General features: G+C 33.3%; 2 protein-coding genes across 2 annotated transcripts; both read left to right on the top strand.

Annotated features, from left to right (window-relative positions):
* Positions 1-10,001: 10,001 nt before the first annotated feature.
* On the top strand, positions 10,002-11,834 carry LOC109339117. The gene is made up of 2 exons (XM_019576515.1): positions 10,002-10,496; positions 11,457-11,834. The coding sequence occupies exons 1-2, from the start codon at positions 10,068-10,070 to the stop codon at positions 11,622-11,624; spliced, it is 597 nt and encodes a 198-aa protein (XP_019432060.1). The 5' UTR covers positions 10,002-10,067; the 3' UTR covers positions 11,625-11,834.
* Positions 11,835-18,469: 6,635 nt separating this feature from the next.
* LOC109339121 (nitrile-specifier protein 5) lies at positions 18,470-21,269 on the top strand. Its single transcript, XM_019576518.1, has 2 exons — positions 18,470-18,600; positions 20,136-21,269. The coding sequence occupies exons 1-2, from the start codon at positions 18,571-18,573 to the stop codon at positions 21,078-21,080; spliced, it is 975 nt and encodes a 324-aa protein (XP_019432063.1). The 5' UTR covers positions 18,470-18,570; the 3' UTR covers positions 21,081-21,269.
* The last annotated feature ends 411 nt before the right edge of the window (positions 21,270-21,680 follow it).

Raw genomic sequence — 21,680 nt, 5'->3', positions numbered from 1 at the left:
AGAAGCTAATGTTTCTATCACCATTTATCTGCCAATTGAGCCTGGATTTTTCCTTCCAAAAATCCTCTTCCATAACTAGAGCTTGTAACAAATTACTTTGAGCAAATACTTCTTTATCCAGCAACTCATGTTTAGGACCAAAGTCATTGATACTAGCCTGAATAGTATCCAAATCACTGATAGCAGATTTAACTCTCTGGTGGATGTTACTGAACACATTTACATTCCAAGCTCTTAAGATTGGCTTGAGCCTTTTGAGTTTCTGAGATAAAATGAACATTGGACAGCCGTAAATCTCAACTCTCCAAGATTCAGCTATAACCCTTCTGCAATCAACATGATTCAGCCACATTTTATGAAATCTGAAGGGACATATTTTAGTTGCCACAGAGAAGGAGGATCATAGAAGAATTGGATGATGATCAGAAGCAATTCTGCGCAAAGAGCAACAAGATACATGATGGTAAGCAGATAACCAGACATCATTGCACATGCTTCTGTCCAATCTTTTTCAGTAAGAGCAGCCCCCCTTCTTTTGTTAGACCAAGTGAATCCAGCCCCCTAGCCATTAAATGAATTAAGTTTGCATTGTCAGAGAAAGAATTGAAGTCCTTAATAGGAATTATGTTTAGGAGCCTAACCCCCTATATTCATTAGCACCCCTTACTACATTAAAGTCACCAATGCAACACCAAGGGCCATCATTATCCCTCATAAGGTTAGAAATCTCAGCCCAAAGCACTCTTCTATTTAAGTAGAGAGTGTGAGCATACACAACACAACAAAAAAATGTTTGATTATTGATGCTTATTGAAATTGAAATTTGCTGATTTGATGAGGTTATTATAGTAGGATTAAGACTTTTGTCACATAAACCCCAAAGGTTAGGCTGCAAAGAATCTCTGTTGTTAAGCACAAACAAGTTGAGATACAACTCAGACCATAAAGTAGAGTTTACTCCCTCAACATCAATTTTAGGCTCAGAAATGAACACTAAATCAGGCTTATTAGCAATACACATAGATTTTAAAATAAGCCTAGTTTTAATGCTTCCAAACTCTGTACAATTCCAGTATAGAACTTTCATTGAGCATTATTAAAATATCCACCCATTCGGGTAAAATGCACCCTATCATAGGTACCCTTTTTTCAGTTTTTTCTTTTGTGACTTTGTGAGCATAGGAGTGTAAGCATCTTTTTCCTCAATTTCATCTTCTGGTTCACCCTCTGCCCATAATCTACCAACAATTTGCATATCCCTTACCATAGTTTGGTTTTCAAATTCTGCAACAGATTGGATTATGTTATCTCTATTAATGTTTTCCAAGCTATTACCCTGTGTTTCAACTAGAGTATCCTCCACCTCAGCCTCAGGTAGTTCCTCCTGCTCAGTATCTACCAACTGTGAGCATGGAGATGGAGTGGGCATTACTCTTTCTATATGATCTATCTTAGTGCTATCCATTTTGTCAATTTCGAGCGCTATGACCAAGTCATTTTCCTTCTCAGAGACCTTGTCCACTGGTTGAGTCTTCTTTGGCAAGGCATTAGGAGTTTCCCCTGTCACAACCTTTTTTGATGTTCTTCTACAATTAGAGAGCAAGTGTCCAATGGATTGGCATCCATTACAAAAATCAGGAAGATTTTCATACTCAATTGAGACAAAGAAAGAAAATCCCTCTCTTTCCACTAGAATCTGATCTGGCAGCTTAAACCTGAGGTTAATGTCCACTAATACTTTTGCAAAGTGATCAAATATTCTGTTGTTTGTAGCCTCATCAAGAGAGATTGGTATGCCTATGCCTCCTGCAATGGAGAAAATAATTCTAGGACTCCAATATTCTTGTGGTAGAGCCATTATCTTTACCCAACACTGTGAATGAGATAGTTTTTGCATGGTATGATTAAAATATGTGAATGACACTATGAATGAGACATATAGTTTGGCCTTTAGATCTACAAATTTGATAGGAGTATCTCCTTTTGAAAAAAATGATCCTGCCATAAAGATGGTTCTTACATCTTTGAAGCCCTTCTTGGTAATCTTCCTCAAAGATTTTAATGGCTATTCCATCACCTTTAATGCAAGGTTGGGGAAGTTGTGAGACTGCAATATCACAAGAGTTTTTTATTGCTTGGGCAAACGATTTTTTTTAAGAAACCGTTGTGTTAGTCTGACCTGCTGGTATGGAGGCATTTTCGTTGAGGAAACTCCATGGAGTGAAAGACGTAGAGTTAGAGTTCATTGTTATGACTTAAGAGAGCCCTGGGAGGTTAGATCCAAGAAAGTTTAGAATTTTTTGCTCCGAGGATGTAGGAGATTCAGATCCACGAGTGTTAAAGATTCCAACCCGCAGAAGTTAGAGATTCTATAAGAGATGTGAAACTCCTTTGAATTTAGAGTAAATTACACTGACACCCCCTGAGTTTTAGTGAAATTACACAAACCACCCCTCACTTTTCTAAACTTACACAAACCTCCCCTAGTTTTATACTTTCATTACACTGACCACCCCTGTATAATAAATAAGTGTAATTTTTTAAGCAAAAAATGTGATAAATGCAATTAAGTTAAACAAAACATGATATATTGTGTAGACAAGTCTAAATAATATACAAATCAATGTATCTTTATTATTTTTGGTTCGTTACACTACATTATAAGAGTGATTTAAACAATATTTCTTTATAATTGTTGATGCATTTTGTAACAAAAAAATAATAAAGATACATTGATTTGTATATTATTTAGACTTGTCTACACAATATATCATGTTTTGTTTAACTTAATTGCATTTATCACATTTTTTGTTTAAAAGATTACACTTATTTCTTATACAAGGTAATCATTTGACAATAAATCCATATGTTTCTTAGTTTCCAAGGAACATTTGAGTTGCCTTTGAAAATCTGAATGACAATAGCAGAGTCACATTCCAACCACACTGAATTCCAACCATTCATATAAGCAAACTCTATTGACATCAATGTTGTGTTAAACTCAATATAAATGGAATCCTGAATGTCAAAGTAACTAGCAAAGCAAGCTAAGAAGTTTTCATTGTGATCTCTGAATATAGCACCACCACCGCATGCCCAGGAGAGCCTTGAACAAATCACCTCAATGATTTTAGGAGAGTTGTTCTATTAATTGCTTGGAAGATTGTGAGTTTCTTGTTTTCAAATCTGCAAGAGTTTCTACAAAATTAGATGTAGCTTACATTGTGAATTATGCCTGCTGCTATATGGTCCTTTACTTGGGGAATCCAATGCCCTTTACAAGCCTTTAGAATGATGAGGATTGAAGACTTATCCAAGAGAATAGAAAAAAACAAACTAAGCCAATTCCATAGACCATTAGGAAAAGGTGCAAGAAGAAATAGATGGGCAGAAGTCTCAGAAGATTTTGTGCAGAAACTGCAAATTGAAACCATTTTTCAACCCCTCATTTGAAGATTATCATCTATTGGCATCCTATCGTGTGCTAGCCTCCAAGTTCTAAAGGATTTTGAAGAGGGAATTGAAGCAGATCAAATACTATTGCACCAGATCATGTTATTTATTGTCGGGTTAATAAAGTTGAAGGCCTCTTTTAATGAAAGCATACCATCAATTGAGTATTGCCAACAAGCTTTGTCTGACTGTTGAGAAGGGCTTAGTTTGGAGATTTTTTGATAAAGCATAGGAAACTTGTCAAACAAGAGTTTAGGAATAATCCACTTATCATCATTGATGAAATCAGCAACAAAAGCCATAAGGCTAGAATGAAACTCAGTTGGAATGCTGAGATACTCGACCAAAGGTTCTCCAAGCCAGTTATCAGTCCAAAAATTTATTCTTTGCCCATTGCCTAAACTCCATATAGAATTAGAAGTATTAGTGAGCCAATTGATGCGATTTTCAGGCCAGATAGAAGATCTATAGTATCTATTTGTAGGAGAGATTGCATTACCAAATCTACTCTTGAAGAAAACTGCCCAATCTTACTCAGAACTCCACATCTCCCAAGCAAGTTTTATCATAGCAGCTTGATTTAGCTTCTTAATTGATATGATGCCCAAGCCACCAATGTTGAGAGGAGTGCACAACTTAGACCATGCTACTGTGACCAACTTCCTCTTACTTGCGTCACCAGACTAGATAAAATTTCTAAAATAAGAGTCCAGATTTTTGAGCAAACTGGCAGACCACACATATATTTGGAAGCTATATATCATCATACTCTGGATCACAAATTTAACCAACTCAACCCTGCCCATAATTGGAAGAGAATGCCCTTTCCAAGTAGCAAGTTTGCTAATAATTTTGTCAATAATAGGCTGGAGATGTATTCTTTTAGGCGTACCCTTGAATAAAGGGACTCCCAAGTATTGGAAAGGCAATTGCCCAACATTCAAACCCAGATAAGAAGTTAATCTTTCAATCTTCGTAGATGTTGTTGTTGTGTAGAACTTGCATTTTGTATGGTTGATGTGCTGCCCTGAAGCTTTAGCATAATCCAAAATCAATTGATTGAGGGCAAGCAACTGTCTTTTAATACCTTTGCAAAATATTAGAATGTGATTAGCATATAAAACATGACTAGTAGTGATCAGATTCATAGGGCCAGAGATAGTGATGATTAAGTTTTCAGAGACAAGTTTGGTCATTCCTCTACTAACCACATCCTCTACTAGATAGAAAATGAGGGGTGGTATAGGGTCCCCTTGCCTTACACCTCTTAAGCAATTGAAAAAACTAACATTTATGCCATTCACATTTATTGAGAGTTTAGCAAATTTCAGAATTGTGCTAATCCAATTGGTAAACTTAGCATTAAAACCAAAAGCTTTAAGAGTATCAAGCAGGAAATTTCAATCCATTGTGTCAAATGCTTTTTTGATATCTAGCTTAATAGCTATGTTGCCCCCAAAAGTCTTATGATCTAGGAGATTAATAGCTTCTGAAGTAGTGCAAATATAATCATGAATGTATTTGTCTTTGATGAAGCCTCTTTGCCGAGGAGAAACAATTCTAGAGGCTATTAGAGCAAACCTATCAGCTAAGACCTTTGTAATTATTTTGAATTGGAATTTTGCAAGACCAATCTGGAATCCTCAATTATATCTGCATTTGTTGATTTAGGAATAAGCACCACAATGTTTGAGTTTAAATTTGGCATCAGCCACCCTTGAGAGAAAAATTGGTTGACATAATTACACATATCTTGTCCCACAATGTCCCATAAGTTTTGGTAAAAACAACCACCATAACCATCTGGACCAGGAGCACCATCTTCATTCATAGAGAAAATTGCAGCTTTTATTTCAGTCTTATCAAGGACATTAGTTAACAAGATATTCTCCTCCTCATTCACAAGATTAGGAATGACCTATTGAATCGGGATATTGGGAGTAGAGTTGTTAGATGAAGCAAACAAATCCTTGAAATAGTTGAGGGCATGATTAGCAATATCATCTTGGCTTGTAAGGATGACCTCCCCATCTTTGATTAGAGACATTGATTTAGTTGCTTGCCTTATCTTAGTTACCTTATGGAAGAAGCTAATGTTTCTATCACCATTTATCTGCCAATTGAGCCTGGATTTTTCCTTCCAAAAATCCTCTTCCATAACTAGAGCTTGTAACAAATTACTTTGAGCAAATACTTCTTTATCCAGCAACTCATGTTTAGGACCAAAGTCATTGATACTAGCCTGAATAGTATCCAAATCACTGATAGCAGATTTAACTCTCTGGTGGATGTTACTGAACACATTTACATTCCAAGCTCTTAAGATTGGCTTGAGCCTTTTGAGTTTCTGAGATAAAATGAACATTGGACAGCCGTAAATCTCAACTCTCCAAGATTCAGCTATAACCCTTCTGCAATCAACATGATTCAGCCACATTTTATGAAATCTGAAGGGACATATTTTAGTTGCCACAGAGAAGGAGGATCATAGAAGAATTGGATGATGATCAGAAGCAATTCTGCGCAAAGAGCAACAAGATACATGATGGTAAGCAGATAACCAGACATCATTGCACATGCTTCTGTCCAATCTTTTTCAGTAAGAGCAGCCCCCCTTCTTTTGTTAGACCAAGTGAATCCAGCCCCCTAGCCATTAAATGAATTAAGTTTGCATTGTCAGAGAAAGAATTGAAGTCCTTAATAGGAATTATGTTTAGGAGCCTAACCCCCTATATTCATTAGCACCCCTTACTACATTAAAGTCACCAATGCAACACCAAGGGCCATCATTATCCCTCATAAGGTTAGAAATCTCAGCCCAAAGCACTCTTCTATTTAAGTAGAGAGTGTGAGCATACACAACACAACAAAAAAATGTTTGATTATTGATGCTTATTGAAATTGAAATTTGCTGATTTGATGAGGTTATTATAGTAGGATTAAGACTTTTGTCACATAAACCCCAAAGGTTAGGCTGCAAAGAATCTCTGTTGTTAAGCACAAACAAGTTGAGATACAACTCAGACCATAAAGTAGAGTTTACTCCCTCAACATCAATTTTAGGCTCAGAAATGAACACTAAATCAGGCTTATTAGCAATACACATAGATTTTAAAATAAGCCTAGTTTTAATGCTTCCAAACTCTGTACAATTCCAGTATAGAACTTTCATTGAGCATTATTAAAATATCCACCCATTCGGGTAAAATGCACCCTATCATAGGTACCCTTTTTTCAGTTTTTTCTTTTGTGACTTTGTGAGCATAGGAGTGTAAGCATCTTTTTCCTCAATTTCATCTTCTGGTTCACCCTCTGCCCATAATCTACCAACAATTTGCATATCCCTTACCATAGTTTGGTTTTCAAATTCTGCAACAGATTGGATTATGTTATCTCTATTAATGTTTTCCAAGCTATTACCCTGTGTTTCAACTAGAGTATCCTCCACCTCAGCCTCAGGTAGTTCCTCCTGCTCAGTATCTACCAACTGTGAGCATGGAGATGGAGTGGGCATTACTCTTTCTATATGATCTATCTTAGTGCTATCCATTTTGTCAATTTCGAGCGCTATGACCAAGTCATTTTCCTTCTCAGAGACCTTGTCCACTGGTTGAGTCTTCTTTGGCAAGGCATTAGGAGTTTCCCCTGTCACAACCTTTTTTGATGTTCTTCTACAATTAGAGAGCAAGTGTCCAATGGATTGGCATCCATTACAAAAATCAGGAAGATTTTCATACTCAATTGAGACAAAGAAAGAAAATCCCTCTCTTTCCACTAGAATCTGATCTGGCAGCTTAAACCTGAGGTTAATGTCCACTAATACTTTTGCAAAGTGATCAAATATTCTGTTGTTTGTAGCCTCATCAAGAGAGATTGGTATGCCTATGCCTCCTGCAATGGAGAAAATAATTCTAGGACTCCAATATTCTTGTGGTAGAGCCATTATCTTTACCCAACACTGTGAATGAGATAGTTTTTGCATGGTATGATTAAAATATGTGAATGACACTATGAATGAGACATATAGTTTGGCCTTTAGATCTACAAATTTGATAGGAGTATCTCCTTTTGAAAAAAATGATCCTGCCATAAAGATGGTTCTTACATCTTTGAAGCCCTTCTTGGTAATCTTCCTCAAAGATTTTAATGGCTATTCCATCACCTTTAATGCAAGGTTGGGGAAGTTGTGAGACTGCAATATCACAAGAGTTTTTTATTGCTTGGGCAAACGATTTTTTTTAAGAAACCGTTGTGTTAGTCTGACCTGCTGGTATGGAGGCATTTTCGTTGAGGAAACTCCATGGAGTGAAAGACGTAGAGTTAGAGTTCATTGTTATGACTTAAGAGAGCCCTGGGAGGTTAGATCCAAGAAAGTTTAGAATTTTTTGCTCCGAGGATGTAGGAGATTCAGATCCACGAGTGTTAAAGATTCCAACCCGCAGAAGTTAGAGATTCTATAAGAGATGTGAAACTCCTTTGAATTTAGAGTAAATTACACTGACACCCCCTGAGTTTTAGTGAAATTACACAAACCACCCCTCACTTTTCTACACTACACAAACCTCCCCTAGTTTTGTACTTTCATTACACTGACCACCCCTGTATAATAAATAAGTGTAATTTTTTAAGCAAAAAATGTGATAAATGCAATTAAGTTAAACAAAACATGATATATTGTGTAGACAAGTCTAAATAATATACAAATCAATGTATCTTTATTATTTTTGGTTCGTTACACTACATTATAAGAGTGATTTAAACAAAATTTCTTTAGAATTGTTGATGCATTTTGTAACAAAAAAATAATAAAAATACATTGATTTGTATATTATTTAGACTTGCCTACACAATATATAATGTTTTGTTTAACTTAATTGCATTTATCACATTTTTTGTTTAAAAGATTACACTTATTTCTTACACAGGGGTGGTCAGTGTAATGAAAGTACAAAATTATGGGAGGTTTGTGTAAGTTTAAAAAAGTGAGGGATGGTTTGTGTAATTTCACTAAAACTTAAGGGTGTCAGTGTAATTTACTCTTGAATTTATCATTTGTAGTCCATGTTATTGTTATTATAAATATCCATGTAAACTATTTCTTTAAAATATCTCTAATTTTTATTTTATTATATATGGGAAACACTGTTTTGGATTGCAATAAACTAATATATGTCAATCTTTTGAATAGGGGAACTTGGATGTCCATCCACATACCTAAAATAAATCATCAGACATGAGGAGCATAAGTAGTCAAATACATTATAACTCAGAAGTCATTTTTTTGTGACAATGTTATGAAACCTAAGCTGGTCATTAAATCTGAACATATCTCGTAGGTTTAATGAGTTTAAATGATTAAAGCATCTTGTCAGACTATGTAATTTCGCTTATAATTAATAATTATTTATAATTATATATAAATGCAAAATTTTATATAATTATATTGAAGTAATATTTTTTTTATCTTTTTTCTGAATTAGAGTAAAACAAAATAGTAGAGTAGTGTTCTATTTTTTATTTTAAGTGAATCAACCAGTTAACTTTATGGTTATTCTAGTTTAAAGCGATCAAATCAGAAATTTCTCGGTTTAAAGTAATTCAACTTTTCATTCGATTAAGACTACAAACTATAATCGTTTTCAATTCTAGTTGGGAGTCGGATCAGTTGGACCGCCCAATTTGGTCCTCACAACATTGATTTATAGCATAACAAGAAGAGGTTGTAAAATAAGCTTCCAAGGCAAATGGATCTGAAAACATGTAGGGACTAGGGATTGAGAATACCTGAATTTGATTGTCATTTTTAGTTGGGATTGATAAAGTCCAAATTCCATCAAATCATGGACCAGCCTAAACAAATAAACGGGTTTGATAAACCCATTAGTTACTGGATTAAAGTCAAGGAATTAGAAGGTCAAATCAAAACCTAAGTGGGAGAATTGAATATTTTGGATCTTGTTCTATTGTCTAGTTGAGACCAAGTTAACCATATGTACAAAACTAAATGTTATGCTCAATTATAACATTAATGTTAAATGTACAAAGAATTATCAATATTTTCAATAAGTTTTTTATAACAAAATATTTCAATATAAAATATAAATAAATATTTTTGGTCTAAAACCCTGAGGAACCAAAGATTATTTGGTATCCAACTAATTCAATCAAGTTTAGAAATATCACAATAATTATTTTTTCCATCAATATGACTTGAATTTAAGGATGGGGGAATGGAGCCTTCTTGACATAAGTTGGTATGTTGGGAGTAAGAAGTCTTATAGTTAACTTGGTCCAATTTACATTGTGCATCAGCACTATAGTTTTTATTTCATAAGACTATACTATAATATGTGTTTGGAATGTTGGGCTTCTATGTTGTAAGTTCTAACCCCTTAAAACCATTAGGCCTCTTATATCAATCAACATGGAGTTAATCACCAGCTACGTAGCTAGATCATGACCACTCAGATAGTGGTCCCCACTGCATCTTTCAGCCAATCCATAAAAGTAATAAAATCAAAAAACAATTAATAAAAAAAACCTCTATTTTCTGCCACCCAAAATTCCCACTTTCCATTTTCTAACGGATAATAATAACATAGTTTTCAACACACATGGCTTCTAGTTCTACACCCCTCCTCTCACCACCCACCGCCACCGCCGCCGTCAGCTACAACCACCACACCCTACACTCCTCCAAACCCCTCTCCCTTTTCTTCAAGTCCCCTCCCCATCATCGAACCACAAGGCTCCACGTATCCTCTCCCACCAACAAGCCAACCACCACCACCACCACCTCCACAGTCACCACCCAAAAACCCACCGGAGAAACCGTGTTCTTTGACGGAGGGGCCCATTACGGGGACCTCCTGGCCAATGTTGTACTTGGTTTCACCCTCTTCTGGCTTCCCTTGACCTTAGCCGCAGTTTCCAGAGGCTTCTTCCTCAGGTACAGGTTCACCAACCTAAGGGTCACCGTTATATCTGGGTTCACGGGTCAAGACCGAAGTGACTTCTCCTACAACGTTATCAAGGATGTTCAGGTTCATAAATATCAAACTATTCACTTCCTTTGTGTTGGGACTATAAATATTTAGTGTAAATGGGAGTATATGTTTTTGATAGTTTAATTTTTGTACAAAAATATTTGCACTCTTGATCAATCATATGACGTGACTATTAAGGCAGTGATAAGGTATTATAAAAATGAAATATTTTTAAGTGCCTTGATATTGATAGTGAAAGAACATTATAATGGAGTTGATAATCTATTTTAGAACACTAGTGTTTCAAATTGCAGACCATATCATATAATATGGTCACAATATTGTAGTTATGGTGAAGGCTGCAACTATATTACACTGCAATTGCAATGCGATATCGAATCACAATGATATAACTATAATGGGCCACAATGTACCGCATTTGGGCTGCAATGCAACCACATCGGATCACATCGATATGAAAAATATTTTTTGCTTACAAAATAATTCACACCACAATGGTCACAATCTGCATCACAATCACAATAACCACAACCCCGGAATTGCAGTATTATGACACAACTGATAAAATATAAACTAAGCTTTATAAGCTAGGAGCTGATAATCTATGTTTGGAACAATTAGCTGATAAGCTAGTTGCCTAGCTGAAAACATATAAAATAGTTGAAAGCTTATAAACTTTTAAGAACTGAAAGCTTGTAAACTTTTAGTTGGTTAAAGTTGAAAGTCGATAGTTAATTGATTAAATGAAAACTAAGATTAGATAATGAATTCCCTAATTAGTGTAAAATGACACCAGCCCTTATCTTAAAATAATCTCATAAGCTACTTTAAGTACTAAAGAACACATTGCTTATCTTTTGTACAATAAGTTAGTTGATTGAATTATATGCTACATAATAGTGTTCCTAACACATTCATAGTGATAGTGCATCTCAATTAAGTCTTATAGAAACATTTTGGCTTTGATGAGTTCAAAATGTAAATGTGTTGACACAGGTGGTGCCACGGTTTATTGGTGAGTGGGGTGATATAATCATCACACTGAAGGATGGGACCAAGGTAGATCTCAGGAGTGTGCCTAAATTCAGAGAGATTGCTAAGTATTGCCTTGATATGGCTCAGAAGTCTGTTGTTTTGAAAGAAACTGAACCTAAAGGGTTTTGAGAATTTTTTCTGCAATTTACTCATCAACCATCTTATTTTTTCCTACAATGGTATGTAAGTATGTAAATTTTCCTTTTTGTGTAGTGGGGTTTTGTATGTTATTAATATTATACAGTGTCAAATATAAATATATATTTTTTGGATTTGGTTAATAATGTTACACAATGTTGTCTAACTCTTTTTTATGCCAATGATAATTGAGTTTCATCTGGTTGTGAAGTCTAGAGTCAAGTGCAATTTGCTAGTGATATTATTTCACTGTTCATGTGATGAAGGTGGTAATTCATTTGTCGAACTCAATTCAGGGTAAATTTTGATTATATAATCGGGTTAACATTTTGTGCCTTGCGATAATGAAAACTTGTGGAGCAAAAAACATTGAGATAATGGCTATCTCTGTTACTATATCTACTATTTGGGATGGGTATAATGGTGATCAATACTGAATTTTGTTCAGTCTAAATTTTCAACATGTCTGTCATGATTGACTCAGTACAATTATCCAAATATATGCTGTTTGGAAGGAACTGGAGTTTACTTAAGAATGTTCTTTCAGGTAATGAAAATTTGTTTGGCCTGCCATGAAATATGTCCTTTACCCCAACCACCATACTTTTATTCACTAGGTGATATTGGCTACATAAATCGAACTATGACATAATGTTCTATCAGAAATCAATGTTATTGATAAAACATTGAACTAAGTCTTTTTTCATCTCGTATGGTTTTTCTTGGTTTCCCTCTTCCTCTGGTAGAATTCATGAGTATATCTTGTCCATGTAGCAGAGATGAAAATGTTGCATTCGATGAGTGAGAACACTAGACACAATATGATTAGAAATGAGTGTATCCATGTAGCAGAGATGGGAATGCGCCTTAGATAGTTTGGACATGTATGGAGGAGACACTAGAAGCCCCCATAAGGAGGGTAGATCAATGGAAGCTAGTTCAATTCCTGGAGGAATAAGGAGACTAAGAAAAACTATAGGAAAAATGATAAAGAAAGACTTAGAGCTCAATCATTTATCAATTAACATGATTTATGATTAAGCACTATGACGTCGACCAATCCATGTAGTCGACCTCATCTAGTGAGATGAAAGTTTGGTTATTGTTATTGTATATAACTTAACTAGTATGTAATTTAATTAGTGAATCACAGATTAATCCATTGTATCACTAGATCCTGAACCGGTATGATAACTGGTGCAACATTAATATTATTCTTTCTTCTTTAAATCAATTTTCTTATTTGTTGATCAATATGAGCAGAGCAGAACTCTATAACAATCTTGTAGGAAATGACTATATTTTATTGAAATATAGGTGAATGGGTGATCTATCATATGCAATTAATGTCACCACAAAAGTCCCTTTGCCTTGATAAATGATATAAAGGAATTGTTAATATATTTGAGAGTGCATTTGGTATTGTAGCTAGTAGTCCTAGATTATTTCCTTAGCCCCCATCTATTAGAATGATCATCCCATTATTCCCATGGAATTCTGTAATTGGCTTAACCTTGGTAAAATTTGGTATCTACTTTGATGTTAGACTCTATACGATATCAATTAGTGGTTATTTGTTACAGGTCAGGGCTAGCTGATCAAGTTCAAAAGTTTGAGCACAAGTTATGTGCACCCTTAGCCATCATATATATTTTTGGAAAAGAAAAGAGCATATTTTATCGTCAACCACATCTATGTTTTGTAAATTTTAACTTTTTAACTCTATTTATATTGTGGACAGATATCACCAGCATAGTCTCTTGCAGTTTGAGCAAAGTCCCTAGGTTCATAGTATTTTATATTATTTGTTGTAATTGCCACCAGCATTATTGATTGAAGTACAAATAGTTTTTATACTTTCAAAGTTTCTATAAAAGATAAACAATTAGTTCAAATGATATGTACTTTCCATGTGATTGTAGAATAGCTTCAGTAATTTTAACTACCATTTTGGCAGGGAAATTAACAGAAACATTATTTGAGTTATCATGAGTCTTGAGAGGGAATAAACTTGTTTGGAATGTGCATAAATCCCCATTTCCATTTGCTTTTCAAATATACAAGCGGTTGACTGTAAAGTAGAAACACTATAATCAAAAGTTCACAACACATTTAAGCTGTTTCTTGAACTTCTCTTACATCTCTCAAATGTTAACTCATTTTGCACATTTCAAAATCCTAGATTTATGGGGTGTACATTTGTTGTCTCACTTTTTGTACCACTTATTATACCTCCTGATACATAGAATGACACAAAATAGTGGAATAACAGATGTGCTTCCGTTTTGAGGATGAGAATGAGACCCTTGGTCCCTTATACTATCTTAGAGAGGCAATGGAGAAATAAATTGGATACGTAATGAATCCAATAAGAAAAAAACCCAAAGATTTTGTTTGAATGGGAATTAAATATGAGAGAAGGATGATCTGTAACCTTCTCATTTGTATAAAATTTTATCTATATGATACAATAACTCATCATAATTTATTTTTATGAATTATGATACATTAGCTCACGTTATTCCATTTATATTTTAAATATCAAGATATGAATAACCATAAATTAAAAAAAATACAACTGCAACTGCATTTCTTTTGGATCATATTTGATACTCTAACCAAATCAGGTCAAAAAAACTATGCAAGAAGTAATTATTGTCGGGAAATTAGGAATCAATTGCTTCAAAATGACAACTTATAGAAGCTACAAGTGAATAAAAAAAAAGAGAAGAGTAGAAGAATAATACCAAAAAATTTAACATGGAAAAATCTCCTCAATGTGAGAAGGAAATAACCACATGATCTAGTCCAGAAAATATATTCACTATAGAAAGTGAGATTACAATATTTGACTCTCTTTTACTAAAATGATAACATTCAATCTTACACAAAAAGGGTGGAAATATAAACTCTTTATAGTATCTCATTAAGAATATAAGCTCTCTCACTTTCTCTCTATGTTGTTCTTTCTCACTTGTTTGTGCTTTTCTTCCTCACAAGTCTCATTTATATAGTAAAGGGGAGGAAGGCTTTATCGTAAAGACAAAATGAATAATTAATTGTTGTCATACTTTTCAAGATATATTGAAAAATGTTACTCCAACTTTCTAAGTTTCAATTTATAATTCTCAAGAAATAGTTCCAAGACTTAAGATGAAGATCTCTTGTACCAATGATGACCCAAATGATGTACTAAGTCAATCAAATTGTGTTACTTAATTGGAATTTTTTAATAAAAAACATAAATTAATATTTTATATTGTTTTCGGAAATACTATTAGTTAGAGACATGAGAACATGGTCTTTTTGGGACAAAGGATCCTTGTCCCCAAGACTTTGAATTAACCATCGTTAAATGTACTCAATGGTTCATCTACCAATGTTCATTAGCCTTACTTCCGCATCAATTAGGAAGGATTCCCACCAATTGTCATGTTCATATCAAATGTTTTTTACCTCAAAATTGATCTAAACCAAACTACAATCACTTCTAATATTTACTATTATATGGAATTTTATATAAGATTCATTAAATTATATGGGATAGTTTTTATTTAGTGAATTTCATAAAATTAATTAGTGATAAAAAATATTAAAAATGAAAAGAATATATAGCTAAATTCTTGAAGGAAATAAAAAGTATAAGAGCAGTAGCTGGTGGTTTGTTTGTTGAATACCTTATTTTATGTAAGGTTTGGTATTTGAGTGGGCTGCCAATGTGTAATATTTAAAACCCCAATATTATGTATTTTTTTAATGCGTTTGTAATCTTGTATGTGTACTTACATAAGGTTACATGTGAATTATTTTTCAATAAAAGACAAATGTAACTTTACACAATTGCACATAATCAAAGTCACGTATGTGTTATGACTTTAAAATGTGTATCATGAGATTTATCTTAAGTCTTTCTTACTTTTGTTACTGAAATGGTGGATTCCAGCATTACTCAACTAAGGGAAAGGGAGTATAATGGAGCAAGAAAGTGACTCAGAGAGTAAGACGGGATGGGAGTCCACAAAACTTATATCACTCCCAAGACCAAAATTATGAGAGTAATCTATGCATTAATAATTGATAATGTAAAGATTTATACGTAATTAGTGTATCATCTATCATTTATTTGTATTACTTTTAATTAATAGTTAATAATAATAAAAAATGAATGATGAATAATGTATTGACAATGTAAAATTCTCTTAGATCTTGGTGTACACATATTTTTTTCTCAAATATTATTCTACCAAAATAAACTTTAACAATAATAAAGTATCAAAACATGATTTACTAGCTGTTGTAACATAGGAGATATCTTACATATATAAACTTGAGCAATCTGAGTAGAGACATTGAGTTGCAGTAAAAAGCTCTTTACAATACTGATATTATTTATTGCTATTAAGTTTGAGACTATTTTTACTTAGAACACTGATATTCTTTATTGCTACGAGTACCTGCCTTCTCTATATTTCAAAGCCTTAATTAACATTTTAAAGAGACCCTTCAACTATTAATTCAAAACCTGCTTATAATTTAAATTACTCGTATACCACAAGAGAAATAATTGTTTACACTTTACACGCATAGGGAACAAAATTTCAAGCTACCATTAAAAATAACAAAAGATTCAATATGTATACACTAATATTATAAGTATTTTTTATATTGTTAGTAAATCATTAATCATTCATATGTTAAAATTAATCATTAAATAAAAGTAACACAAATTAATAATGGATGATATACTGACAATGTAATAAACTTTATTAAATAAATATTTGTGCAGACTATTCAACTTACAGAACTGGAACAATGACTAAAAGAACTTAGTATCAGATCAGCATGGCATGACCAAGGCCCTCCTAGCTAGAAAATCAAAGTTAGACAAAATAATGAATAAAATATTTGAATTTGGAAAACACCCTAACCAGTAGCTAATTCCTCAAAACATTCATAGATATAATTAGGGGTGAGTATGAGCTGAATTAAGATGAATTAAGACTTGTCCATTTCTCGGCCTAAAAGATATATGTATATATGTTATTAGTTATGTATATAAGATGAATTAGAAAATCAATGATATTTTTGACTAAAAAGTGTCATTATTCTAACACATTTGAATAGAGACTCATGCAAACATGATAAATAAGTATGGGAGGGGTCGGACTGGTCTTGCTTCATCTCTACCCAACCCTAAATATTAACCTAACTAATTTTTTAACCCTAACCCAGCCCTGGATCCAATGAGACTTGACCCTATTTAGATCCGGTCATGATCAAGCCATATTGAGTAAGTGGATAGAGTCACGTCCTATTAACCTCTAAATATAATAATGGGTGAAAAATATTGATATGACTATGTTAGAACCGTTATTTCTAGTGGATTAAGTGATCTTATTCAATTTCATATCATGCCATATAGATTAAGTGATCTTAATCAATTTCGTATCATACCATATAGATTAATTGATCTTAATCAATTTCGTATCATCCATTAAATTTATATGTTTTGATTTAAATCCTATAAATTCAATAATTTTGATTTAGTCTTTAATTTTTAGAATAGTGGTAATAAAACTGTTTATTTCTTGGTTAATACGAACATTTCTATATTTTAAATAAAATAAAGAGATTTTAAAATGGAGAGAATATAATATGTGAAAAATATGAAAATATCTCTTTAAAATAATTATTACTAATCACTGGCTTATGTACTGCAACTTCGTGCAACATTCTGGGACCACTCTGCATTTTAGAACTCCTCTCAACATTTTGAATTATTGTTTTTGTCCTTTTCTACCACTCAGAAGTCAGAAACTTTGTGAAAACCGTAATGCTGTGACAGAATTCGCGAAACCCTTTGGGAAGATTTCCTCAGACATTGATTTGAGTGTAATGTGAGGAAGGGATATTTGTTTAAACTTTAAAAAATAAGTAATCTTACAATGAGGACAAATTAATGTACACCACTTATTTAAGTTAACTATTGTACTTTTAATATTTTTATAAACTATAAATTTCAAATTCATCCGTTTGATTAATGACTATATAACATTTAGATTATTTGTTTTAACTTAGAGAAAATTTAAACACAAATTTATTATTAAATAGCTTCAACTTTCGTATATTATAAATATATATTGTATTAATCTTGATTATGTAAATAGATTACATAACAATATTGGGTTTTTGTGTAATTTAATGTATGAGATGTATAGGATAGAACTTTCAATTTAAGTGTTAATTATCAATAAGATGTTGGTCTAGTAGTGTAAGACTTCGTTGGAATTCCAAAGTCAATGGTTCGATTTCTGAGAGCGATACTTATCAGCATCGACAACCACATACCTAAAAAATGATTAATTTCTTACCCAAAAAGGTAAAAAATACCATTAGTAATACAAAAAACATGTAAATGTTGATTTTGAAAACTTATTTTATATGTAAATTATTAACTAGGTAAGAGTTGATATAATTTAATTTAGTGTAAATATATTCCCCATTATTCAGAATATATAATAAATTATTAATTTAGTTTAAATGTACATAAATTATAAAACATTAGTTTAATAATGTAAGATTCTATTAAAAATATCTGAATAACTAAAATGTTAAGACTTAAGAGTTCCACCATTAATTTAGTACAAATGCACATATATTAAAACAGCAATGATTATTATTCAATTATTAATTTTCTCTAAATATACAGTTTTTGTTTTCTGTTGACACAGAATCGAGAGGGTCATTATGTTGTTTTTTCCTCGTACATCCATCTTATTCACATCAACGGCCACGATTCTTCCATGATCCGTACAAGATCGATTATTCATCTAATGAATAACATGTCCTATAAATAAGGCCAACACGTATCAACACACATAGTGACTGAACCCAATCTCAACTCAAAATTGAATACTTGGCTGTGAGGTTTCCTGCAATGGCTGTTGTTAGTGGCAAATGGGTCAAGGTTTTCTCCTTTTTCCTTCCCTTCATTTATGTTATGATCATATTCATTATTATTTATTCTTCTTCTATAGATTTGTAGAGTTATTCTTTTTTTTCTTCACTATTTTATTGAACCCCATCTCTTTCACAATCACTTTTTAATTGCATAGACAATAGGTATTTGATTAACATGAAATCATGTTTGAAGACGCCATAGTTTATGTTCCATTTTATGTAATTTCTTTTGTTTGGTGTGTTCAATTACAATCTTCTGAAAACAATGTTATTCAGAGCATAATAATGATTTCTTCAAGATCTGTGTAGCATAGGATTGCTGAAGAACATTGTTCTTCAAGGACGAGGGTGATGAAATAAAAAATTGGGGATTTGGAATTCCGTTGTGCCTTTTCTCTGTTGACAGGCCCCTGAGGATTCCGATAGGATAAAGATTTCACGTCCAAATCCAGTTTCCTAGGAAAACCCCTTCAATCATATATTGGGTTGCCAACTGATTTTGTTTCTAAGAAGACCCACATCCAATTATTTTTAATCATCCACATAAGCAGGTTCATTATTTTTTATAATTATGCATAACCCATAATATTTTTTGATATTTTGAGAAAAAATATTTGTATTGTATATTTATATTCACATTATTGATTTATATCATAAAAATTTGATAAGGTTTTACATTAGTTGTCAATAACTTAACATAAGTACATAACCTTCATATTTTATTTAGACTTAGGACTATAACATCAAATACATATAGGTAGATTTCCTTCGTGTTATTAGCATAATACTCTAAGCAACTAAGCTAGACTACATGAGATAAATGTTTAGTTGTTGTTCTATTGATGTTTATGTTTTGAATTATATACTCTAAACTATATCTTTATTTATTTATTTTTATGTAATTTCATGGTATCATGGTGACATATATTAGGTTGTGTTGAATTGATTATAGCAAGTAAAGGTGAGAGTACATCAGGCAGTTGGACTGTCTTAGCCTATATTCAATAGTGTTAAGTGTATTGGTCTTTGAACTTGTGAAGCCTGTTGGGCCCTGGGCTTATAACAGTATAGTATGCCAGGCCCGGGTCGTGAATTTGAACACAAGACAAAATTATTCATGTTAGACATAACTCGATGCAGCCTATTTATTCTCATCCCTTATTGTAATGTGGTATTTGGGTCCAAATTAATGAACTGGTTATACATATTAGATTGAGCTCAGGTCAAGCCAAACTTGTCTCAAGCTTTCCCATGAACATCCTTCATAGATAATTTTGGCGCAACAATTAGAAATATTATTATCATTAGTATCTTTTCTGCTGTATATATATTCATTGTGTTACCAAAACATATTATTTTCTATCTCAGAGTATGCTATTTGTCTCTATTAAATGGTTTAATAAATTACAATAACTTGCGCTTTAACAACTCATATAGAAGTTATTTTCAATCTAACATGATAATAATAATCATATAAGATAGGAAGTAGACAGTAGGTTGAGATAAGTTAAAGTGAGTTTTTTCAATATATGTTTTCCTCAGGTTGATCAGAAAGGAACTGGGCCAGGAAAAAGAAGTTCTCATGCTATTACTATAATAGGACAAAAAGTGTATGTATTTGGTGGTGAATTTGCGCCACGTGTCCCGGTCGACAACAAGATATATATCTTTGACCTGGAAACTCAGTCATGGTCCGTGGCAGAGGCATCCGGGGATACGCCGCCGCCACGTATCGGAGTAACAATGGCTGCAGTTGGAGATACCATATATGTATTTGGTGGAAGGGATGGTGAGCACAAAGAGCTCAATGAGCTCTATTCCTTTGACACCAAGACCAACAAGTGGGCCTTGATTTCAAGTGGAGATGTTGGGCCGCCTCACCGAAGCTACCACTCCACAACTGCTGATGATCGATACGTCTTTATCTTCGGCGGTTGTGGTTTGGCAGGAAGGCTCAACGACTTATGGGCCTTCGATGTTGTTGACAACAAGTGGGTTGAATTTCCTTCCCCGGGTGAAAATTGCAAGGGAAGAGGCGGGCCGGGCCTTATAGCGGTCCAAGGAAAAATATGGGTTGTCTATGGTTTCGCCGGAGAGGAGGTGGATGATGTCCATTCCTTTGATCTGGCCCACAAAACATGGGCTCAAGTTGAAACAAGTGGGCAGAAGCCCACAGCCCGTAGTGTGTTTTCCACTCTCAGCAATGGGAAACACATAATTATATATGGTGGGGAAATAGATCCTAGTGACCAAGGTCATATGGGTGCTGGAAAATTTTCTGGTGAGATTTATGCATTGGATACAGAGACATTGGCATGGCAGAAGTTAGAAGAAGTGGCAGATTTGGGTGGTCATCCTGGGCCACGTGGATGGTGTGCATTCTCTGGTGCTGCTTGGAAGGGTAGCCGAAAGGGATTATTGGTTTATGGTGGCAACTCTCCTAGTAATGATAGGCTTGATGATATTTTCTTCTTTAGTATTAACTAGAGTTGATTGGTGAATAATTAGCTGGTTATTGTAATATAATTGCATCACGTGTGATGAATTTCTAAATATGTGAAGTTGGTATGTTTGGCACTTAATGTTTTCGGTTTCTGAATAATCTATGTGTTGGGAAGCAATTTGACTATCCAAATGAGGATGTAAGTTGAAATATTAAGTTAGTTTCTGTCATTGTATTCTTGAAGTTGTGCAAATTATTTCAGAAGGGATCTATATTAGTTTGAATCATATTGATATAAACACAATGAAGAGATTGATTAAATTAAAATTGAGGTTTGAAACTTCAAACTTTTTGTTCTATTTTCTCATTTGGCCAAAATGAATGGCTGAAATGTGTATAAATTAAGAGTATAATATGTATATACTATAAGTATAAAAATTTATACACGATTAACATATCATCTATAATTCATTTATATTAATTTTTTATGAGTAAAAGGTAATAAAACATGAATAATTGATAATATAGTGAAAATGTATACATTTTTTCTCATAAATTAAACACTTATGTTGTCGGGGCCATTGATTATGGTTGTTCTTATTAGAAGACTTTTGTGGTTGGATTTTCTAATCAGAGTTTGCCAT

The sequence above is a fragment of the Lupinus angustifolius genome, unplaced genomic scaffold (assembly GCF_001865875.1).
Source record: "Lupinus angustifolius cultivar Tanjil unplaced genomic scaffold, LupAngTanjil_v1.0 Scaffold_58_23, whole genome shotgun sequence".
NCBI classification, from domain to species: Eukaryota; Viridiplantae; Streptophyta; class Magnoliopsida; order Fabales; family Fabaceae; genus Lupinus; species Lupinus angustifolius.
The sequence above is the reverse complement of the archived record's forward strand: the minus strand, read 5'-3'. Positions and strand labels throughout refer to the sequence as shown.

What these genes read in the sequence shown, in the direction of transcription:
- LOC109339117 (XM_019576515.1), top strand. Translation starts at nt 10,068, where the DNA reads ATGGCTTCTAGTTCTACACCCCTCCTCTCACCACCCACCGCCACCGCC. An exon ending in ACGTTATCAAGGATGTTCAG is followed by an intron (nt 10,497 to 11,456) that starts GTTCATAAATAT and finishes GTGTTGACACAG; the next exon opens with GTGGTGCCACGGTTTATTGG.
- LOC109339121 (XM_019576518.1), top strand. Translation starts at nt 18,571, where the DNA reads ATGGCTGTTGTTAGTGGCAAATGGGTCAAG. An exon ending in TTAGTGGCAAATGGGTCAAG is followed by an intron (nt 18,601 to 20,135) that starts GTTTTCTCCTTT and finishes TGTTTTCCTCAG; the next exon opens with GTTGATCAGAAAGGAACTGG.